The 21,813-nt window shown below is 41.2% G+C and overlaps 15 protein-coding genes across 15 annotated transcripts; 7 read left to right on the top strand and 8 right to left on the bottom strand.

Moving 5' to 3' along the window:
* Window positions 1–25: 25 nt before the first annotated feature.
* On the bottom strand, window positions 26–2,953 carry NEHOM01_0136 (uncharacterized protein; the record flags this gene model as incomplete). The annotated part of the gene is made up of 1 exon (XM_051489014.1): window positions 26–2,953. The coding sequence occupies one exon, from the start codon at window positions 2,951–2,953 to the stop codon at window positions 26–28; it is 2,928 nt and encodes a 975-aa protein (XP_051344974.1).
* A 200-nt stretch (window positions 2,954–3,153) lies between these two features.
* NEHOM01_0135 (large subunit ribosomal protein L36e) lies at window positions 3,154–3,513 on the top strand (the record flags this gene model as incomplete). Its single annotated transcript, XM_051489013.1, has 1 exon — window positions 3,154–3,513. The coding sequence occupies one exon, from the start codon at window positions 3,154–3,156 to the stop codon at window positions 3,511–3,513; it is 360 nt and encodes a 119-aa protein (XP_051344973.1).
* Window positions 3,514–3,958: 445 nt separating this feature from the next.
* NEHOM01_0134 (serine palmitoyltransferase) lies at window positions 3,959–5,482 on the bottom strand (the record flags this gene model as incomplete). Its single annotated transcript, XM_051489012.1, has 1 exon — window positions 3,959–5,482. One exon carries the CDS (start codon window positions 5,480–5,482, stop codon window positions 3,959–3,961), a length of 1,524 nt encoding a protein of 507 aa, XP_051344972.1.
* A 906-nt stretch (window positions 5,483–6,388) lies between these two features.
* NEHOM01_0133 (uncharacterized protein) lies at window positions 6,389–7,480 on the bottom strand (the record flags this gene model as incomplete). Its single annotated transcript, XM_051489011.1, has 1 exon — window positions 6,389–7,480. The coding sequence occupies one exon, from the start codon at window positions 7,478–7,480 to the stop codon at window positions 6,389–6,391; it is 1,092 nt and encodes a 363-aa protein (XP_051344971.1).
* A 1,592-nt stretch (window positions 7,481–9,072) lies between these two features.
* On the top strand, window positions 9,073–9,540 carry NEHOM01_0132 (uncharacterized protein; the record flags this gene model as incomplete). The annotated part of the gene is made up of 1 exon (XM_051489010.1): window positions 9,073–9,540. The coding sequence occupies one exon, from the start codon at window positions 9,073–9,075 to the stop codon at window positions 9,538–9,540; it is 468 nt and encodes a 155-aa protein (XP_051344970.1).
* A 38-nt stretch (window positions 9,541–9,578) lies between these two features.
* Window positions 9,579–10,040, top strand: NEHOM01_0131 (uncharacterized protein; the record flags this gene model as incomplete). The annotated part of the gene is made up of 1 exon (XM_051489009.1): window positions 9,579–10,040. One exon carries the CDS (start codon window positions 9,579–9,581, stop codon window positions 10,038–10,040), a length of 462 nt encoding a protein of 153 aa, XP_051344969.1.
* Window positions 10,041–10,818: 778 nt separating this feature from the next.
* On the bottom strand, window positions 10,819–11,154 carry NEHOM01_0130 (H/ACA ribonucleoprotein complex subunit 2; the record flags this gene model as incomplete). The annotated part of the gene is made up of 1 exon (XM_051489008.1): window positions 10,819–11,154. The coding sequence occupies one exon, from the start codon at window positions 11,152–11,154 to the stop codon at window positions 10,819–10,821; it is 336 nt and encodes a 111-aa protein (XP_051344968.1).
* A 751-nt stretch (window positions 11,155–11,905) lies between these two features.
* Window positions 11,906–12,670, top strand: NEHOM01_0129 (uncharacterized protein; the record flags this gene model as incomplete). Its single annotated transcript, XM_051489007.1, has 1 exon — window positions 11,906–12,670. The coding sequence occupies one exon, from the start codon at window positions 11,906–11,908 to the stop codon at window positions 12,668–12,670; it is 765 nt and encodes a 254-aa protein (XP_051344967.1).
* A 512-nt stretch (window positions 12,671–13,182) lies between these two features.
* On the bottom strand, window positions 13,183–13,830 carry NEHOM01_0128 (uncharacterized protein; the record flags this gene model as incomplete). Its single annotated transcript, XM_051489006.1, has 1 exon — window positions 13,183–13,830. One exon carries the CDS (start codon window positions 13,828–13,830, stop codon window positions 13,183–13,185), a length of 648 nt encoding a protein of 215 aa, XP_051344966.1.
* Window positions 13,805–14,860, bottom strand: NEHOM01_0127 (uncharacterized protein; the record flags this gene model as incomplete). The annotated part of the gene is made up of 1 exon (XM_051489005.1): window positions 13,805–14,860. The coding sequence occupies one exon, from the start codon at window positions 14,858–14,860 to the stop codon at window positions 13,805–13,807; it is 1,056 nt and encodes a 351-aa protein (XP_051344965.1).
* On the bottom strand, window positions 14,857–15,456 carry NEHOM01_0126 (uncharacterized protein; the record flags this gene model as incomplete). The annotated part of the gene is made up of 1 exon (XM_051489004.1): window positions 14,857–15,456. The coding sequence occupies one exon, from the start codon at window positions 15,454–15,456 to the stop codon at window positions 14,857–14,859; it is 600 nt and encodes a 199-aa protein (XP_051344964.1).
* A 530-nt stretch (window positions 15,457–15,986) lies between these two features.
* NEHOM01_0125 (ribosome biogenesis protein BMS1) lies at window positions 15,987–18,620 on the top strand (the record flags this gene model as incomplete). Its single annotated transcript, XM_051489003.1, has 1 exon — window positions 15,987–18,620. One exon carries the CDS (start codon window positions 15,987–15,989, stop codon window positions 18,618–18,620), a length of 2,634 nt encoding a protein of 877 aa, XP_051344963.1.
* Window positions 18,621–19,012: 392 nt separating this feature from the next.
* On the bottom strand, window positions 19,013–19,480 carry NEHOM01_0124 (uncharacterized protein; the record flags this gene model as incomplete). Its single annotated transcript, XM_051489002.1, has 1 exon — window positions 19,013–19,480. One exon carries the CDS (start codon window positions 19,478–19,480, stop codon window positions 19,013–19,015), a length of 468 nt encoding a protein of 155 aa, XP_051344962.1.
* A 105-nt stretch (window positions 19,481–19,585) lies between these two features.
* Window positions 19,586–20,062, top strand: NEHOM01_0123 (uncharacterized protein; the record flags this gene model as incomplete). Its single annotated transcript, XM_051489001.1, has 1 exon — window positions 19,586–20,062. The coding sequence occupies one exon, from the start codon at window positions 19,586–19,588 to the stop codon at window positions 20,060–20,062; it is 477 nt and encodes a 158-aa protein (XP_051344961.1).
* Window positions 20,063–20,638: 576 nt separating this feature from the next.
* NEHOM01_0122 (uncharacterized protein) lies at window positions 20,639–21,697 on the top strand (the record flags this gene model as incomplete). Its single annotated transcript, XM_051489000.1, has 1 exon — window positions 20,639–21,697. One exon carries the CDS (start codon window positions 20,639–20,641, stop codon window positions 21,695–21,697), a length of 1,059 nt encoding a protein of 352 aa, XP_051344960.1.
* Window positions 21,698–21,813: the final 116 nt, after the last annotated feature.

Here is a 21,813-nt window from a genome sequence, read left to right as displayed (position 1 = left end):
AACATTAAATCATAACTCATAACCTTTATTGAGTGGGAATCGTTGAAAGAACCCGGGCGAAGACGGATTCATCTTCACGAACAAACTTGCGCATTTTCTTGATATAAGATAAGATAATCGCTGAACTGGGCGCGGCTTCATGAAGAGTGTAAAGGAAGGCAGCAATAAGAGGAGGAGTACCGGCAGCAACAATATTAATGGGCAAAGTATGCGGAGCACCGGTTTCTTCCGTGGCTTTAATGGCCGAACGTAGACACATGTCAGCATAGGAGTAAGCCGATGCTTCCGTACAAGGCGTTTCGCTAGGAGTCGTACTAAACGTTTGTGGAGGCGTGCCTGGGAAGGGCAGACTAATCGCCGGACCACCTTCTTGCACTGATCCGGACAGGAAAAGAGCCCGATAGATCTGGTTGACAAAAAGAAGTCTTTCTTTATCACCAACACCCGTTAGGTCCAGATTAGCAAAGAGATCAGCCGCCGGGCTTTTATAACCAGCATTCTCCGAAGAAAGACCCAGTAAAGCAATATACTTCAGAGCATTAGTTGAGAAAGGATTGTTTACTTCGGCCAGAATTTCATGACCAGCAATCTTCTCATCACTAACTAAAGCCCCACTAAGACCCGCACTGACAAAGTGGTAGAAGAAAAAGCACTCAGAAACCATCTTACTCGGACTACGATAGATAAGAGAAGCATTTGGTTTACGCGGATCAATATCAGCCGTAGATATTTGTGCCTTCATAATCAAGTAAAGAAGGTCCTTAACATTCAAAGCAATCTCAGTACTCAGTAAAGCCGCCGCCTTAAAGAAGTACCCAAATTCCGGCGTATCAACCAAGTGCGGCACAATATTCGCATGGGACTTCAAAGAACGAATGACTTCATCAAACAAACCGACTAAACTCCGGTTAATCGCTTCATTCTTAAGCTTCGGGTCATCAGCATAGTAGTAAACCATAAGAGTGGCCAGTAAAGCATAAAGAGACTCCATTTCTTTGAACAAACTCACCGATCGTGGTGTCACTACCTGGTTCCGGAAGAAACTATGATAAATCCGCTGATTAGCCGCTAGAATATCCAAAACCGTATCTAACTCTCCCAGGGAAACCAAAGCCGCCATCAAATAAAAGAACCGACTGTTAATTGCATTCGAGATCTTCTGAACCACCGACTTATTCTTAAAGAACTCCCGAATAAAGTACAAAGTACTACAACTCAAAGAAGACTCCTCCTCAGCCAAAACCCGGAAGAGAATACCCATCAAGTGCCGAGAAGCCACCGTTATTTGCAAGGCCGGCGGCAAGAAAAGACACAACCTAAAGACCGAATGGGCCCCTTGCAAGATAGCTCCCTGCCCCATAACCACCGGCAACAACTCGTCCGGTAAGGCACTAATTGGACATTCCGTATACAAAGTCTCCTTCTGAATCGAGTAGGCACAAACTTGCCGAACCGTTGCAATAATACCCGTAATACTCTTAGCCAAGACTAAATTACGCTGAATACTACTAGCAAATCCCGACTGATTAGTGGCCGACTCCTCTAAATTAGTCAGAGTTGAAAGTAAGGCTAAATAACCCGTTGTAATCAAAGGATTACTCGTATTCTGCACTAGTGTATTGTAAGCATCCAAAACCGGCCCCGCAATATACTTCTGAAAATGATAAGAATTCTCACTTACTTCCACCACGTACCGCCGCATCATCTCATTAATAAAGTCCAAAACCAATACCGGATTGTGTTCCCGGGCACTCAATTCCATCTCATCTTCATTCTCAGCCTCAACCACATCTAACTCCAACGCATTAATAATATTAGCCAGTACAGCTTCCGTCCCCCGATGTTGCAAGGCATACCGGGCTAAAGGATAGATATTACTCGGCGTAACGGCCATTGTATCTGCCTTATGCAAAATCACCTCTCCCTCCACTAAAATGTTCAGAATCTCCGCTTGAATATAAGCCGGCATCTCTTTCTCCACCAACTTAACCATCATCTCTACCTCATCTTCATCAAAGATCTCTTCCAAGATACTCTTCCCAGCAATTTGAGGTTCTTCCGCCTTACGCATCCGCAAGTACTTCACTACTACCTTTAAAACTAACTTGTACAACGCATAACTCTTCTCACGTTCTTCACCCGATTTCTCACTATCTTCATGGCCTGATAAGCGGACCAAAATATTCTTCGGATTCAACAACGCATTCTTGTACATCTCCTGAGAAGTGTACATATTAGCAAATATCAACTGTACTAAGAATGCCTTATTATTAGTCGCAATAATTCCTTCTACTATCTCACAAATCTTCTCATAAGCCGTCTGCCGACTAATAGGAATCATCGTCTCAATACTCTGATCAATAATAGCTTCTACCGTCCGTAAGATATAAGTCGTAATCCGATCCATCCGTCCAATTAATCTAGCCTTAGCCCTAGCTTTTAATCCTATTATCCGAGCTACTTCTACCTTACGTAATAATGATCCACTTCCTATCTGTAAGATATGCAAGAAAAGACTCTCCAGTAAAATACCTTTACCCCTATCTAACTCACCCGCACATACTTTTAAATTCCTTGATAACATATCCCAATTATACTTAGACTCAATCCTCTCTATCGCCGTACTAATCACTCCCTCCCCCGTACTCCCTTGACCAGCCATCTTAGCTAAAAGTATCCCCCGGACAATTAAAGCACCTAATGCATGTCTTTCTACTATATTATACTCTGAAACTGACTCAATCTTCCCCACTCGACCCAATAACTCCCCCAGTCGTTCTAAACTCCCTAAAACTTCCCTTTCCTTAACCTCTCCATCACGCATTACTAACTCTTCCAATAAACCAAAACTTTCCCGTATCTCCTCCCGAATCCCTTGAATTTCACTCTTCCCCTTTTCCTCGGTCTTATTCTTACTAGTCTCTACATCTGTAATCGTCTGGTTACTCTGCATATTTTATTTTTACGACTGACCAATCTATACCTCCTCTCCTCCACCCCTTCCTAACCCCACTTCCACCTAATCCCTTCCCTAAACCTACTCAATCCCTTCTACCCTTCCTAACTCCAACCCAATACCAACCCAATACTAAACACTATCTCTAACTATTACAACGGCTTTTCTACTTTTTTATTTTACTATCCCTGCAAAGTATGAAGTACAACCCCAACACTATTCAGCCTATTAACGGAGAACTTAAAGGAAATGGAACGATTTTCGGAAGAGAAAGAGGACATCCAGTTAAGAAGATCATTTCTCGAAATCAGCACAAAAAAGAAGTAAGGAAGAATCCATCTGCCGTAGCTAAGATGTGCATGGAAAGAGCTGAAGTAGCTAGAAACATTGCAAAGGAGATCTGTGGTATGGCTCCGTATGAGAAGAAGGCCTTAGATTTTGCAAAGAAGGGGGAGGAGAAGAAGATGAAGAAGTTCCTTAAGAAGAGACTTGGGTCTCTTAAGATGGCCAAGCGTAAGCAAGACCGTTTAATGGCTACTTTAAGGCCTCGGCTTTAAAGCACTCTACTTATTGCCTACTGCGTATTAGTTTATGTACTTCGGCTGGGTGTTTAGATGGTATTTAGATAGTGTTTAGATAGTATCTAGATAGTATTTAGATAGTATTAAGATGGCTGGCCAATTAATAAAGACGTTTTGGGTTTAGATTGAGTTGGTTTTGAGTTGGGTTGGTTTGGTTTTGATTTTGATTTGGTATTGATTTGGTGTTTAGATAGGGTTTAGATAGTATTAAGATGGTATTGTGTTGGTTGTGGGTTGGTTTGGTTAGTGTTAGTGTTGGTATTAGTGTTAGGTTGGGTTAGTACAGACTTAACTTAACTTAACTTAACCCAATCCAAACCTAACCTAACACAAACCCAAACAAAACCTAACTTATCTTAACTTAATTAGAGATGTAATTATATATGTATTTGTTATCTTTATCTATCCTAGCCCAAATGGGTTACTTGTGGGTGGCTTCATTTTGGTCGTGGGCGGTTAGTACTTCGGCCATGATGGCATAGAGGGCAAGAGAGATTGTATTGGCTGTGGCGGGTGTAATGGAATTGTCAACTATTAGTAGTAGGGCGGGTTCGGGGAATTGAGTTGTACGGACGAAGATACCTTGGGCTAGTAGGAGTGTGTAGGCGTGCTGAATAAGGAATGACTTCTCGGCTGTTTCTTCTTGAATAACTAGTCGAACAATTGGCGTAAATGAATCATTACGAGCTCTAATACTAACTCCGGTCTTTTTGGCACATTGGTTGAAATTACGAACTAGTGCCGCAACGGCTGGACTGTTGATTAGTGTGTTCTTCTCGCGGCAGAACCGTCGGGCGAATTTAGGTGAGCGGGAAGGTCTTCGTACTGGGAATTCTATCTCTGGGGCATAAGAGAACTCACACTCACTGGAACTTTCTTCCTCACTACTTACCACTAAACCGGGATCTGCTGCAGCCTCCCAGGCGGCAACTGTTTCAATATTAGCCAGACCAAAACAAGTTAGGGCGGCTGGTAAAGAAGCCGAGAAACAGTAAGCTAAACTGCACAGTCTTTGCTGATCAGAATTGACCCGAGTACTGCCACAAAATCCACCGGCTGATTCGTACCCACCAGCTAAAGATCCAATCCATAAATCAATCTCAGCCGGATCAATCCCAAAGAAACCCACTGAACCGCGTGTGCCCAGCATAGGAATAGAAATAGACTCGTCCAAAATCAAAAAGGCCTTATGAGCCTGTTTGGTTCGTACAACAGCTCCTAAATCGGCCGTTTCACCCGTTTCTTCAAAGATACCTTCCGTAATGATAAACATCCGGCTAGCTTTCTCCAAAGACAATTTCGCATTCAAATCAGAGGGAGTTGTATAAGAAATAGCTTTCGCCTTAGAAGCATAAATGCCCCGTCTAATACTAACGGAAGACCGATAATCATAAAAGATTACATCACTTCGTTTACAAAAACACTTAATCACACTTGCAATCGCTAATAAAGCATGAGCATACAACACAACCCCTTCCACACCCAAAGATTGTGCTAAAGCTGCCTCTAAATCCAACTGTACATCCAAAGTCCCATAAAACCCACGCGGCCCACACGTACCAACCCCGTACTTATCCACTACCGCCTTAATCTCTTTCTTCTTCCGCATCCGATTCTCAACCGTCTCACCAGGTAAACCCGCCACCGGTTCATCTCCTAGACTTCCCCCATTGAACAAGAACGGCGTAAAAGAAGATAGAACATACTTCACCTTACCTATCTCCGGCTCAGCCACTTCCTCCCCCAGCTCTTTCGGCTCCCATTCCGCAATCAATTGTTCCGCCTCACCATCCGACAAAACTATCTCCGAATCAACACCATTCCCCCGCCGCGAAAATGCATACCGCAGAACTACCCCCAACAATAAGATCTCCAACACAATCCTAATTGGGTTGTTCTGGTAGGGGTCCTTAAGCGCACAAAGCACCGTCCATACCATTGACATCATTGTTTTCCTTAAATTCTCCCAATTAATCCCATCCCCTCCCCTTCTAGACCTACGACCATTCCCTTCTAGACCCAGTCCATTCCACATACTATCTCAACTTATACTATCTCAACTTATACTATCTAAACCTAACCCACTCCAACCTAAACCTACCTCAACCCTACCCAATACTAACACACCCCTATCATTCCCTGTAAGGAAGTCCCTCCTAACCAGCACCAACTCAAGCAAAGACAACGAAACAAGCCGGACTCTCTATTCTTTATTCATATAACATTGAGTTGAGTTGCGTTGGTATTGTATTAAGTTAGTATTAAGTTGAGTATCACACTTAGGTATCAAAAAGATGTAACGTTTGGAACACCTCTCTTAGATTTCTCAGACAAGCACATATCTTTCTCAGCAAAGTTCTAATTCTTATCTTTCAAAATGATGCCTATCTTAATACCCATAACTTCTCTACCAAATACTAACCACCAACCCAAATACTTATCTCGTATTGCCTAATTGGGAACTAAAACATCACATAAAACAGATGATATCGCATAATAAATACCAACTTAGCACTACCTAAAGAGTATTGATAGCTTTTATACACAACCCGCATCCCTACTTAGATTAACATCAGTTAACCCAATACTAACACCATAACTCAACAAACTCAATATAACCTAATCTAACACCACCATAACTCTACTATCACCATAACTCTACTCTACTCTACTCAACCCAACCCAACACCACCTCAACCCTACTCAACACCACCACAACCCAATACTAACTCAACCCTATTGAACGTTCGGTACTATTTATTATTGCCCATACCCCGGCGCGGGCGATGGCACTGCTGCGACTGTCTATGCTAGTAGCACACACACGCTCGCTGACTCTCTGCCCACTCGCTTATAAGTAGTAGTAAAAGGACTTCTCCCGATAAGACATCTCCGCTGGATCAATAAAGTAAAGATCTTGCGGTAACTCGGTCCCGCCCATTGACTCGCCACTTCCACCCATTAGACTCGTTTCCTCATAAGCTTTCTTAGCCTTATAAGCTTCCACAGCCTTACGCAACATTGTTACCTTATCAGTACCCTTAACGGCATTCCAGAATGAAGTATTCTCTACGTTTAAGAATGCTATCTTAACCGCCAGTAAGTTATCTTCATTCATGTTCTCCCAACGGCCTAATCCGAAAGATTGCTCATCAAAATCACTACTAAAGACCGAATACTTAAGTTTAAACTCCGCGTCAATCTTATCATAATCAATCGTTTCAATATCCACTCGAACTTTGCACTTCTTAGCTACTCCTTTTTGCGTCCAGGTCACTGTAGCTGTAGTCGGTGAGTTCTCAATATGACGTTTACGCAAAGTCCCTTCACTCATCTTCTTCATCCGTACAACTCGTCGTGAACTAGTCGATCGATGTAAATTACGATAGGAATCGACTGCTCTTTGCACAATACCTTTCTTACCGTAAAGAAGGCCCGGATTAAGAGCGGCTAATTTCCAAGCTAGTTTGTTAACTTCAGTTTCGTACTCCCAGCGATTACCCATATACTTCTCTGGATCAACATTAGCCCTGGGATAGACACTGTTATCCATTTTGAACTTTTCAGTCATCTTGTCGATATCAACATTTTCGATATCAAACTTGATTGAGAATTCAGTCTCTTCAAAACTCTTATCTATCTGAGGGTCATCGCACATTTTAGTTGGATACTTGAAACAAAGTCGATTCTCGCCATTCACTGGTTTAATGTACGGCTGTGAAGCTGGACGATTTACTACCTTTCTGGGACCTTTGGACTCCTTAGGCCTTTTTAACTCACTTGAGTCATCTTCACCGATCTCTTCAGTGAAATTTGTATCATTATAACTTTCTCGGTCTAAACTACTATCACCATAAACACTTTCTCCGATTTTGGACCTAAATTCACTATGTATTTGAGATTTGATATCCCATTCCTTATCAACTATTCTTTGTCTTCCCATCCCCTGTCTAATACCCCTGTATAACCCAATACTAAAAAATTTAAAAACGTTGGTGCAACGGCTGAGATTAAGTTAATATTATTGTGTGATTTTGAGTGGTTTAGATGTGGTTTAGTAGTGGATGGTCTGGGGTGAAGTGGGGTTTGTTTATGTGAAGTGTGATTTGTTTAAGTTTTAGTTGTTTTGGATTAGGTTTTAGTTAAGTTAAGTAAAGTTGAGTTGAGTTGAGTTAAGTTGGGTTGGGTTGAGTTAAGTTGAGTTAAGTTGGGTTGAGTTGAGTTAAGTTGAGTAAAGTTAATGATACTAATTGGGTGCTTAAATAAAGAAGACTGCTTCATTAATAGGTTTAGATTGAGTTGGTATTGGGTGGGGTTTGTGGAGTTGTGTAGTGTAGAGTAATGTATTGTAGAGTAGAGTATAGTTATGTTGAGTTATGTGGAGTTGTGTAGTGTAGTGTAGTGTAGTGTAAGTGAGTAAGCTGAGTGAAGTTCAGTATTGGGTTAATTAATTAAGTTGAATTAAGTTAGATAGCAATTGAATTAGATAGCAATTGAATTAGATAGCAATTGAATTAGCTACTAACTCAATTAGATACCAACCCAATACCAATCCAATTAGATAGTAATTATAGTGTTTTGTGGTCTATATGTATTTGAAGGATGTTGAGAAGAAGTCTTGTTTATTGTGTTGAGTAGATATGTAATTGGACTTGAATATCTTAAAGTGGGATTATCTGAGTATTACAATAGTATTATCTGAGTATTATCTGAATATTATTTGAGTTTATAATCTAAAGTAAAACAAAAACGAAATTGAACTGAGTTAGTATTGGGTTGGGTTTAATTTATTATTTAAGTTATAATTAGGTTGAGTTGAATTGAATTGAATTGAGATAAGTTGAGATAAGTTGAGTTGACGTTTTCTGGTCTTATCTTGTCTGTTTTGGTTGGTATGGGGTGTGTGTTGAGTTAGTTTGCGTTAGTATTAGGTTGGTATTATTGTGTGCGGCTGGGAGTATAGAGATATGGTATCTACTCATCCTCAAAAAGAAGCAACTTCAAAATACAAACTCAATCTAACAAACAGTTTCAACTTACTCATCTCCAGGCCAAAGACCCATTTATATTTCTAGAGAGTCCACCATTAAACTACAGGTCACGTGCTAAACCAAACTTAACCCACAAGTATTAAGCCAACCAACACACCAAACCTACACCGATTAGACAGCCCAGAAACAAAAGCAAGCAAAGATAAACGCAAGCACAGATGAAATAAACCGACCCGTTAAAACTCACATCTATGATTACTTCGACTACACCACCTAATTAGTACTAAACTGGATAGTATTAAGATAGTATTAGGATAGTATTAGGATAGTATTAACTTGTATCTTTAGTTAAACACTAATTGAACACTAATTGAACACTAAACAAGTCCTAAGTTAAACACTAAGCAGCAGCAAATAGAATGCCAAACCAAGATGTAGTAAATAGCAAAATAAGCAGTAAGAAGTGACACTAACTCAACCTAATCATTGGCGCCTGGGTGGACCAACAATTGAGCTACTATTTATTTTGGGAACCAGCTTGAGTATGGAGTCTCAGAAGGAATGCATTAGACCAGAAGTCCCTCCTAGTAGTCCCGTCCTCGTCGAAAGAACCCTATCAGTCAAGATAGTTTACAATTACACCGAACAACTCCTCTCCCTCGCTTTCAACGAAGACATCATCGCTAGTCTAAAAAAGAAAGCCCACGAACTCTTCGGACTCTCCTGCATTCGCCTCGAGATAGACCATAAACCACTCACCAGTCCATCCCAACTCCTCTCAGCCCCTCTTCCTTCCGTCCTAGTCCTAGGCATCCGCCGCAAATGCTCGCACTCTTCCTGTACTAACCCCATTCTTACCTCTTCCCTCGCCTGTAAGTACTGCACTAAAGCCTTCTGTGCTAAACACTCAGTCCCAGAAGAACATCTTTGTGATAGTCTTGATAGATGCCGTGAAGCAGCTGCCCAGGATAACTCAGAAAGACTACTTAGTGGCGCTAAAACCCGGCGTTGATCGATAGGCCTATTTATGCTTCTTTTTTTTGCTTAGCCATGAAGAACTGGAAGGTACAAGCAAAGACTAATAAGCCTAATAAGACCCCAAAACGAACTAGGTCCCTCTTTCGGCCAATTACGGCCCTAGCTGTCTTAGCCGTTCTTATCGCCATTTATTTAGCCGGCGGTGCCAAAGTAATAGGCGACCGTTTAGCTGCCATTGTCTGGGTGCGTAAGATGCAAAGCTCTCCCTACTGGTCAGGAGCTGTTCGTTGTACTTCCGTTGTTATCCAACACTTAAGAGCTCTTTGGCAATATCTTAAGCAAATGTTATGCAGTGTAGTAGAAAGAGTGCCGGTTTTGAAGAACGGTTTAGCGAAGATGTGCTGTCTGAGCAAATGTCTTTCGGCATGGATTCACCAAAACATCTGCCAGCGCATATCAGCTGTTATATCCTGTGGAAAGTCAATGGCTGATAAGGCGCAGGAACGAGTTAAGTCGGTTAAACAGTCTTTATAGGTCGGATGGTCTTTAAGTCTTGCAGCCGGTTATGGTAAAGCAATAAAGTCTGCTAGCTTCGGCGGCACTATCTAATTTGCTATTCAGTTGGTGTTAAGTTATGATTGAGTTGAGTTATGATTGAGTTGAGTTATGATTGAGTTGAGTTAAGTGGAGTTAAGTTATGATTACGTTGGGTTAAGTTATGATTGGGTTGAGTTATGATTAAGTTGAGTTATGATTGAGTTAAGTTATGATTGAGTTATGTTGAGTTATGTTATGTTATGTTATGATTAAGTTAAGTTATTGTTATGTCCATAGGAAGAAAGATCCCTCTTAATCCTAAACCAACTCAATACTAACTCACTACTAACTCAATCAAAGATAAAGAAACGTATTGTATTGGGTTACTCAGATAGTAAGTATGGTATTAAGGTGGTATTAAGGTGATTGTCAAGAATATGCAACGTTTTGGATGTGTTCTTTAGATTTATCAGTTAGAGACTCACCTCTTCCATCAGACATCTAACACTCGCTTATCTCGTTGAGATCTAGATGAATCCCTTTGAAAAATCTCTCTCATATCTTAATCTCAATCTTTATCTAATACTTGTAAATTTACTACCAACCACCAACCTAATACCAACCTAATACTAACTTAGATGATGTCGAACAATAAATGCTTACTTAATACCATCTTAATACACTACACTAACCCAATACCAACCCAATACCAACCCAATACCAACTTAATACTATCTTAATTTAACTCAAGTTGACTAAAACAAGTACGTTAAACCTATTTATTGCTGGGGAGGAGAGAACGCTCGGTGGGGTTGAGGAGAGAGTCGGGGAGGAACATAATAGTGACGGGCTTATCTTGATCAGTGGTGAGATCAAATCGGCTGTGAAGATAGAAGAGAGGAATTCGCTTCTCTTGGCAAAGGCCTGGGAAGTGAGCAACGAGATCAGCTGGTGAGACATCATTTGCTAGAAGAACTAAACCAGTTGGATTAGTACGAAGAATCTTTTGAACGGCTTTAATACCTCTCTTGCATCCGGACTCATTTATTTTAGGACGGACCATAGCAAGAACATCGGTTGAAACATAGAGCTTCTTAAAGTGGTCGGACATGTATCTGTAAAAAAAACAGTTACTGGGTTATGGTGGGTTAGTGTTAGTTTTGATTGTAGGATAGAGTTGTAGAGGGTTAGGTTGTGATGGGTAGTGTGATGGGTAGTATTGGGTTAGGATGGGTTGGGTGGGGTAGAGTTGAGTGGGATAGAAGAGAGGTTAGTATTGGGATAGTAATGCTGATAACAGGTAATAATAAAGGAATGACTGGGTTAGGCCCAACTTAATAATTAGATGTAATGAGTGATAGTGGTGGGTTAATTAAACAAATCTACAAATGAAATGGAAGAGTAGAGATAGTGCTGTTACAGAAACTACTCCTTCTTTTACACGAAACCCTTTATTCATTGATTGGTAAGCTCTTACATATTTGTTCATAATTCTACAATACTATCGTAGCCGTATTGGTTAGTAAAGAACTCGCATGATATCAAATCTTATCCAATATCAACTCGAAGTTACTAAAATTTGAATATGACGTCATCATTACATCTACCATTGTGTACTTGTAAGAAAAACACGATTATATTATATTGAGCTATGTCACTGATGCAATTTGTATTAGTTACAGGAACCGTTCCTACCCAAGGACATTATAAAAGCCCAGTTAGGAAAGGATTAAAACAGTCAACAAAATCAAAAGATCAAAATCAGCAATAATTGCTATTTATAAATACTCATAGATAAAAAAGCGTTATTTCCTTTTTAGGAAATTTGATGACGGATAAATCTGTTTTTTAGTGATATAATAATGTACTCAAAACCACAAGATAAGAAAGCAAATAGTGAAACAATGAGTAGCCCCAACAATGTCTTTGAGGAGTATGTTTATTCTGCCAAAAAGCAAGCTGATAAATTCAAGAAGCTCATTCCACTAAATGGATTCTATCTCTTCCGATTTTTGTTATCTCCCATTATCACCGTCATAACTATCTTCTTTATTAATCTTGCTTGCATCACTGTGATGGACGCGAGTGGCAGTAGGTTCATCTTAGTTATAGTAGCTCTAATAGTTTTGGCGCTTTGCTTCTTAATTCAGCTTATACTAACTATCGGTAGTACTATCGTTAGATATACCCTGCAGAACAAGTTAAATGAGATAACCCCGCCCAGTGCATACGTACTCTCAAGAATATTTAAAGCGGTAGTGATGTTGCTTCTGGGATGCGCTGTTCTTGTCGGACTAATGTTCAGTCCTAGCGTGGTAAGCCCAGTCATTTGCTTTACTTCTGTTGTGGTCTACATCTTGATACGGTCCTTCCAGACATATTCCATTTGGAGGAGCATGCGAAAGGAGAAGGCCGATGGCATTCAGTTGTCTCCAGCCCAAAGAAAAGCCGCGCTCTTAGCGATGCTTTTCCAAATAACTAAAGTCGTAGTTGTTTGCTTGGTTCTGGTGGGAATGATCATTGCTATAACTCAACCTAATGGTCTTAACTACTTCCGGCTTAGTGATGAAGTAAAACAAGAGATTTATCGCAGCTGCGAACAAATTCGCAAGAGGATAGGCAACTAAGTAGAGCTAACAACAAGTGCGCTTTTTCATAGATATAATAGGGGTTATCGCGAGCCGGTCGAAACAAATTAACGTATTTGTTATATATTCTGTTAAGAACATGTTCGGTCTGAAAAGATGGGAACAAAGGTACCAAATAAGGAAATTCGCCTATCTATAAACAGACTTACGAATAAATAAACCCGGGAATTTAAAGACTGTCTGGGCCATATAAAACAACAGTGCTAACGATCTTCTTTTATTAGATTAAAGGGCTTGCTAGGACTATTAAACCTTACCTCTATTTATATTCATTGTAACTTAGCTGCCAGATAACACTTCCAAATTTAGAGATGGTTTGGCTAGTATACTAACCCAATAGTAAGTCCATCATTTCCTGATAAGCACAGCAATTGTGTTACCCCATCTTAAGTAACAAACAGGATCTTAAGTACTAACTGGTTGTCTTTATTTAACTGTCCAGATGTCTGAAGGCTTGCTATTGTACTAAGAATCAAAGGCAAAGGCCATATTTAGCACAGCTTATGAATAAGAATTAAAAGAAGGAAGATAATGATTGTGGTGGTTAGAAAGACTGCGGCTTTTTTGGCCTTTTGAACGCGAATACGAGAGATGGCTATCTTCTCAAGAGACTTTTCCGTAATCTGTGCTTGGTTGCTGGTGCTTTTAACATCAACATGAATACGATCGACCTCACAACCGTTAGTTGAAATGTAATCAACCAGATCACTTGAAACCTCCTTAATCTCTTCGATTCCATGAAGAAGCCCTTCGATAGAGAGTCTTCTCTGCTCGGCCTGGAGAATAGTTTCTTTGGTGCGGCGGTTGCCAATGGTGAAAAGTGATTGAAGAATAGGGCGGCCCCGTATTTTATCTTCTAGATCTGCGAGTTCGTCTGGAGTGGCCTCTGGCTTAGCAACTAAGTACTGAGCATGCAAGCGCTCTCTTTGGGCCCGAGTAAATCCTTCTTGAATGCGTCGAAAGTCTTCAATGGCATGCGTCAGCCGGCGAACTAGAGTTTGAAAATGCGTGTTTCGAGTGGTGAAAGTACGGTCAAGGCCGTGGGTTAATAGATGGGCTTCGTTGGTCTCTTTGAGCTGAGCAAGAAAGCGACGAATCTCTTCTGTGCGCGTTTTAAAGTCTTGCTGAATGCTTTGCATGGCCTCGGCTGTGTCGGGGGTGGGCGTGGTGCCGGCGGTGTTTGTGTGAATGCGTAACGCCTCGGCGGCCTGAACGCACTCGGTGAGCTCGATGATGCGGTCGCTTGCTTCTTTGGCCTGGTTGAGGAACGTAAGAAGATTTGCCATTGTGCTGAGCAGGAGGCTTCTCTTGTAGAGTCTTCGTCCAATGAGACGAATCAGAAGGGACCCAATTGGCCGGTGTTCTGGGCATCAAAATATCCGGTATGTGACTGTCGATTTCTAGCTCCGCATCCTGAATGGCTGTTGTGCACAGTTTAAATGATACGAGCAGTGCCACGCCAGACAAAACACCTAAGACCAAACTACTCCAGCGAAGACCTCTAGGTTTCTCTAACAGAGCCAGCACACTATAAGCAGCCGTATACGCCAATTGCACCAGGATTCCCAAAATAAGCAGCAGATAAAACCGCGTGTTCAAATAAAAGACCAAATGATCTGCACTATTATGAATCTTAGGTGTCACCATCTCAACAATCACCATCGCGCCGGCCAATAAGCTAGTTCCCAACAAGCTAAGCCAGTCTTCCTCAGTCAGCCCACTACTAATCACCAATAACAAATGAGCACTAACAATCAAGGCCAAAACCCAAAAAGATCGATCTACATGGTATTCCACAACAACTAAATCCAACCCCAAACCCAATAAAGGCAGCGAACGAGCCAAAGCCATAGCCCACCGCCGATAAGAAAGACACTCTACTATAAAGGAGACAAAGACAAACCGGGCATACCAGCTAAGTATTGTTGATCCTCCTTTTGACAGCAGTAAGGCCACCAGACCGGCCGAGGCCTTATAAGGATTAGCTACCAGCGTCGGCGGCCTTATTTCCAGTAATAGCCGCCAAAACCAATGCCGATTTCGCTTCTCCCCTCCACCGCCCTTAACCTCACAACTTTTAGCCCCGCCACCAGCATCATTCTGTAAGGTCTTAACTTCGGCCCCTTTGTTTTCCAGTTCCTTCCTGGACTGTCCGACCGCTTGCTTCATTTGAAACACCAACGATAGACCTCTTTACACCATTCCAAGACGTTTCCATGGTAATACCAGAGACAAGAGCCACCTCGCACTAGTCCAACAACCAAATACAACGGCCAGATTTCCAAAATAAACGAAGCCGCCTCAACAGCATCACAAACCAAAATAGCACCAGCCCGAGTATACATCTTAGCCAACTCACCACCCACACTACCTCCAGCCTTCCCTTCCTGTAAATTCATCCGCCGCTGATAAGCTCGGTAAATTCTATAAAAGACCTGGGCAGACAGGCCAAGTTCACCCAGCAAATAAAGCGACTCACATCCCCGAAACAAAAGCGACGATCCACTTGCCACCATTACACCCGAAGAGACTAATTTTAACCCCCGAACCAAACACTCAGCTACTTCTGACCCACTATCCACTCGCACGCCTCGTTCCCGAATCTCATCCAAGGTCAAGAAGATCCGTGCCGAATGCATCTGTGCCAAAGCTCGTCCAGAAGCACACCCCAGAACCAACCCCACCGAAGCACACGTTCTACCCAACAAATACCGAGTAAATTCACTACCAACCAAACCACCCGGTTCTTTACTCATCCCAAGCATCACACTAATAAAATCAAAGCAATCCAGATATACTCAATCTCATCTCATCCACACCCCACCCAATACTATTCCCATATTATTTTCAGTCCATTCCAATCCAATCCATTATTTCCAATCCAATCCAGCCACCATTAACGACTACCCACCCAACTCAACCCCTACACCAATCCAGCAGCCTCACTTTACACCACACTACTTCGCTTCACACCACACCACCAACTTAACCTAACCCAATCAACTATAACTTAGCAATCCAATAGATCAATACCAATTTAATATTTAACTTCATCTTAACTCAATCCAACTCAATTCGACTTAATCCAACCTATAATATAAGACACTACAAATTAACTCAACTCAACTCAATTCAACTCAACCCAATAGAAACAAACTCAATAGAAACAAACTCAATAGAAACATTACACACCTTAAGCATTACACACCTTAAACGCTACACAACCTAAACATTACACAACGCAACCTAAACTAAACTCAATCCAGATATCACTAACGGTCAAAAAATTTAGAAAATGACTGAAACTACTCGGGAAGTTTCTAAACGCACTAGAACTTCTGAAAAGCATCTCAGTCGCTTTGCTACAATGAAGAAGCTCAAATACGAGGAGAGCAAGTACCAGACGCCTATTCCAATGCGTACTTATGGTATTGAACCAGCTCCGCCTCTAGTTGTGGTATTTGGTCCCAAAGATTCGGGCAAGTCTTTATTACTATCTTCGGTCATTCGCAAGTATACGCGGCAAAAAATAGATAAGATTACAGGTATTGTATCTTTAATGGTCGGTAAAGCCAAGAGAATTTCCTTATTTGAATGTCCAGCCGATTTAGTTTCTATGGTTGATGCGTCTAAAGTAGCTGATTTAGTTATTTTAACTATTGATGCTTCAGTGGGTTTAGAGATTGAAACTTTTGAAATGTTGAATCTTCTGAAGACGCATGGGTTTCCTAAGATAACTTGTGTGATAACTAAGTTGGATTTAATCAAGGATGTAAGTCAGCAAAGAGCTTTGGTCAAGAAGATCAAAAAGCGAATGTGGACTGAGATTTGTGATGGCATTAAGATCTTTACAATGTCAAAAATCCTAGGAGGTAGATATCTTGATCGGGAAGTAAGTAATTTAGCTCGATTTGTTGCCCAAATGAAGTACAGACCTATTCTTTGGCGGTCAATGCATCCTTATATTGTGACTGATCGGTTCCAACTTGATGAAGACTTAGCTGTACCTAGTGATAGTAAGGATATGCGGTTGTTTACTTTATTTGGATACGTTAGAGGCGGAGTGGCTTTAAAAAAGACAACTACCTTCCATTTACCAGGCATTGGCAACTATTCGGCCGAATCAATCGAAATAATGGATGATCCTTGTCCTTTAGTTACATCTCAGAAGAAGCGGTTGAGTGAAAGGAAGAAACCTCTTTATGCGCCCATGAGTGATCTACGTGGTATGCGGGTTGATCAGGATGCAGTGTATCTCCAAACCACGCAAGCCATTGCCCCGCCTCTTCCTGAGTACCAACTAACCCCTACCTCTTTCTCCCTCTTCAGCAATCCCCAGCAAGCCTTGATTCTGGACAGTCCAGCCACTGAAAACTCAGCTGATTTTAAAGAGAACTTAGACTTAAGCAATAACCAGTCTGGTTTATCTAAAGATAAGACGGATGGCGATAGAATGAGTGAGAGTGAAGATGAAGGTGAAGGTGATATGAGTGATTTTGATGATGAAAGTAATTTAGATAGTGAGAGGGGTGAAGAAAGTAATTGTGATGAAGAAAATGATAGTAATGTATCAGAATCAAGTGATGGTCTGACTGAAGAGGCCGTTCGTCGCATGTTTAAGCAGAAAGAAGTCACGGAAGAAGATTATATCAACAAATTCAATGAAGAGTACCACGAGGAAGAAAAAGATACTCGTGATATCTTTACTCAAGAAAAAGATAAGGTCAAAGAAGCCGTTGAAACGTCTATGGCCCTTTTAGCTAGTCATACAGAAGATAAGCGTGTGCATATTGAAGGTGTTCCACCAGGTAAATATGTTAAACTAACCATTCTTCTACCTTCAGACACAATGCAGGCATATCGACCCACCAATCTCTTTATCTTAGGTGCTAACAAAGAAGAAGAACTTTCCTTAGCTTTTGCCCAGGGCCGAATTAAACGTCATAAGTGGTTTAAGAAAACGCTTAAAACCAAAGAAGCCCACTATGTTTCCATGGGCTGGCAAAGGTTCCAAACAGTTCCTCTTTTCTTTAACAAGGATCCTATTCGTAATCGGCTGCTTAAGTACATTCCAGATAGTGCAACTTGCCACATTACTTTCTACGGGCCGGTTCATCCGCCTGGAACTGGTTTCTGTCTTCTGCGTAAGCTTGGTGAGAATAAGAACTTCCGGATTGCAGCTAATGGCCTGGAAACAGAAGTTGGCGAGCAGCCTAAAATCATGAAGAAGCTCAAACTAGTTGGGTATCCGCACCAGATCAAAAATCATACTGTTTTTGTTAAAGATATGTTCCATACGATCGATGAAGCCGCACAGTATGAGGGAGCTATGCTAAAAACAGTTAGTGGACTTCGGGGCCAGATTAAAAAGGCGGGTGAGAATGGAGTTTTCCGAGCTAGTTTTGAAGGTGAAATCAAAATGAGTGAAATTATCTTCCTTCCCTGCTTTGTGCCTTTGCCTTGTCCTAAGATTTATCAAAATGCCAGTATCTTTGCTAATTTCCAGGAAATTCGCTTGCTTAAAGAGATCAGAGAAGCGAAAGGTCTTTCCCTCCCAGTTGCTCCTAATAGTGAGTATACGACTGTTGCCGAGCCCGTGCTTAAAAAACCCCGACCTCTTCCCCAATGGCTCCTTGCCCAAGCCCCACTTTCCATGCTTACTCTTCCCAACCCAACACCAAGCACAGATCAGCCAGTCACTCCCCAGGACATTCAACTTAAAGCCCTAGAAGCCATCACCGCAAAGGCCCGAGCTATTCGCCAAGAAAAGCAAGACCAACGTAATGCCCGCATCGCCGAAATCCTCCAAGAAAGAGCTGAAACTCGTAAACGCAAAGAGGACAAGATGCGCGATGAAGCCAAGACCGCCCAACGTCAAAAGAGTAACAAGAAGCACAAGCCCTCCAAAAAAGCCAAGGCCAAGAAGTAAGTATCCACTCACCACTTACTACCTTCTATCATCTCTTTACTACTAGTATCTATTCAATAAACCACCAATAAACCATAACTACAATCAACCACTAATAAATGATTACCACTTGCAATACTTAATTCACCCCATCCTAACCTAATACCACCTTAACCTAACTCAACCTAACCCACTCCAATACACACCTCATCTTACCTTATCACAACTCAACTCAACCCAATACCAACTCAACCCAATACCAACTCACCTTATCACAACTCAACACCAACCCAACCCAATACACACCTCATCTTACCTTACCTTACCTCACCTCACCACAACTCAACTCAACTCAACTCAATACCACCCCAACCCAATACCAACTCAACTCAATAGTAAATGTACACTTATCTTTATTTAGTTCTGTTCTGCTGCAAATACCCGAGTGTCCTGCTGATCTCCTCTTCAAGAGCTTTCTCTCGCTTTTCATCCTCATCCAGATAGAAGTGTATTTTACGCAGATTCTCTTTGCAGATGTCATTCCCTACATCGCTGTTCAAGCTAAGAATGCGATTGGTCTGGGTATCCATCTCTGAAAGTCCTACACCACCTCGAACATGACTTTTCCGACCAGGTCCTCTAATCCTCTCAATCTCATCTTCACTCATGGCTAGCTCATTTTCGTATATCTTGTTTTCATCTAAATCATCAATACTTCCATCTGAGCTCATCTTTAAGTTTTTGAAGAGTTCGTCATCCTTCAATCCGTAATCAATTAGTTGAATATTGTCTATATCAAAAGCCCCTTCTATCTCTTCAAATTCCCGGGGTATTTCGGCTATTTTAGTTACTGGTTGGCCATCGGCCCCTCGAGCTGGCATTTAAAAAAACACTTGGTCCATCGCCCACTTATTTCCTGATTTAGTCTGTTTATTGGACGATTGCTGGTCCCTGATCTCTATAAATGGCAGAAGCAAGCATCATCTATGCCCGAAGAGAAAGCACCCACTGTACTAAACCCCCCCGAAAGTACCACTACGCTTCCACCTACCATAGAGAAGCCCGACACAAAACCAGAGCCCAATAAGCCAGCTGAACCAGCACCTGCACCCAGCACCAACCAGCCTAAGCCAGTTCCAGTTGCCCATCTTACTAAGACTCTTTCCCAAAAGGAAGGTATGAAGCGCAAGAAGGTCAAACTAGGTGAAAAAGACTACTACGTAGTTACTCTAGAAGAAGTCGAAAGATACAAAGACCTCCAGCCCAAATACAAATCCGATGCCATGTCTGCCTACATCCTCTATATGCATACTGAGTTCATCGATGACCTTCTACGTCTACGCAATCCCAGTAAGCTCAAATCTCTAGCCCATGGTGTCGGCATCTTCATCGTTGTCCTAGTTATTTTAGGCATCCTCGGCTTGATCGCATATGCCCTTCTCTCCGGATACTTTAGCAAATAAACAACCACCCTAAAGCAATTCATTATCCATTAAGTTAAGTTAGTATTAGTTAAGTATTGAGTTGAGTTGGGTTGAGTGAGGTTGGTTTGGGTGAGGTTGGGTTGAGTTTGAATTAGATTGAGTTGAGTTAAGTTGAGTTGAGTTGAGTTTGAATTAGACTGAGTTGAGTTGAGTTTGAATTAGACTGAGACTTGATTGACTTAGCATAGTGTTTACTTGGACTATAACCCAATACTAAGCCAAATCAACCCAATACTAAGACAATACTAAGCCAATATTAAACTAATCCTAAACCAACACAACCCAAACTAAACTAATACTAAACCAACCCAATCCAATTCAACACAACACAACCCAAACTAAACCAACCCAAACCAACCTATACTAAACCAACCCAACTCAAACTAATCTTAAAATAAATTACCCAATTCGGATATCAAGTTGTTATAAAAGGAAAAGATCAAACACCATTAAATAAACAAATATAAAATGTACTTCTTAAGATAAACCCTTCCGTTTTGATATGCAGTTGGGCTTTTGATTACTTTTACTTTATGCTAGCCCATTTTATTTTTAATGAAAGGGCCTTTTAGTACGCTAACAGAGCGCTATTTAGACCGATTATTCGAGAATAGAAAGAGTTTGACTATTGAGAAGCTAATTTTAAGCTTAGAGGATATTTCTTCTACTCTTCCCGTTCCAATTAAGAGTGAATTATTAGGCCAAGTAAAGAAGAACTTCTTTGCCCATCGTGGCATCTATATCAATCGCGAGCAAATGAAGAAGATCCTTGAAGTAATAATTAAAGCTAATGCCGGGAACAGTCCAATTACTAAGAGTGTAATTGATGATACAATTAGAGGTCCACCAGATTATGGCTTAGAAACAAACAATACAATCATTGTTGGAGATAAGGATGGCAAAGATGAATCACAATTGGAATTCAAAAGTATTATCAATGATATTGATAAGGGGGTGGAAAAGTTAGAGGAGCAGACTGTTACGGGGATGGGTATTCATTTGGGCAACCAATTAAAGGAGCTGGGGCGTAATGAACTGCGTCGGGAAGATAAGGACAGTTTTTTGGAGAAGCGTATTAGAGACAGGAACAGACGCACTGAAGAACTAAGAGCGATTAAAGAGACGGATATTTGCTCTAAAAGGTACTTAGATACAACTATGTCCCAAATGGGTAACAATCAGCACTTTTCAGAGGTGATAGGTAAGATATCGGATATTTTAGCAAAGAAGGAGCCTGTGACTGAGTCTTATTCGGCTTTACGCGGTCTTAAAGAGTATGAGACCAACTTTAATAATAAGATGATCACTTTATTGAACGAATTATCTGATAAAATACCAGCACCAAGTACACCCAGTCCTAAACCGGCTAATCCTAGTGATATTCTGGCTAAATACGACTCTATCTTTTCACACAGCACACAGCCAGTTAATCCGCCTACTAGTGATATGGCCACTAGTACTACTCCTATTACTCCTCTAAGTAGTCCATTGGAAGAGGTAGTTAGTCCTTCCCAGCGAAATACTATCCCTATGCTTGGTATTGCTGGGGTACTTGGGGGTGTTTTAGGACTGGTCTTAGGACTAGTTTTGAAAAGTAGTTCTTCGCCCTACTGATAGATGCTAAGCACATTGTCTTTGGTAGATGTCTTTGTTTGATTATTAAACGATATCATTTGTAGATTTAGTATTAGATTGAGTTGTGTTTAGTATTGTGTTAGAATGGGGTGGGG

This window comes from Nematocida homosporus (genome assembly GCF_024244095.1).
Source record: "Nematocida homosporus strain JUm1504 chromosome Unknown 4562, whole genome shotgun sequence".
NCBI classification, from domain to species: Eukaryota; Fungi; Microsporidia; genus Nematocida; species Nematocida homosporus.
Note: the sequence above shows the minus strand (reverse complement) of the source record. Positions and strands in the feature narration are given on the sequence as shown.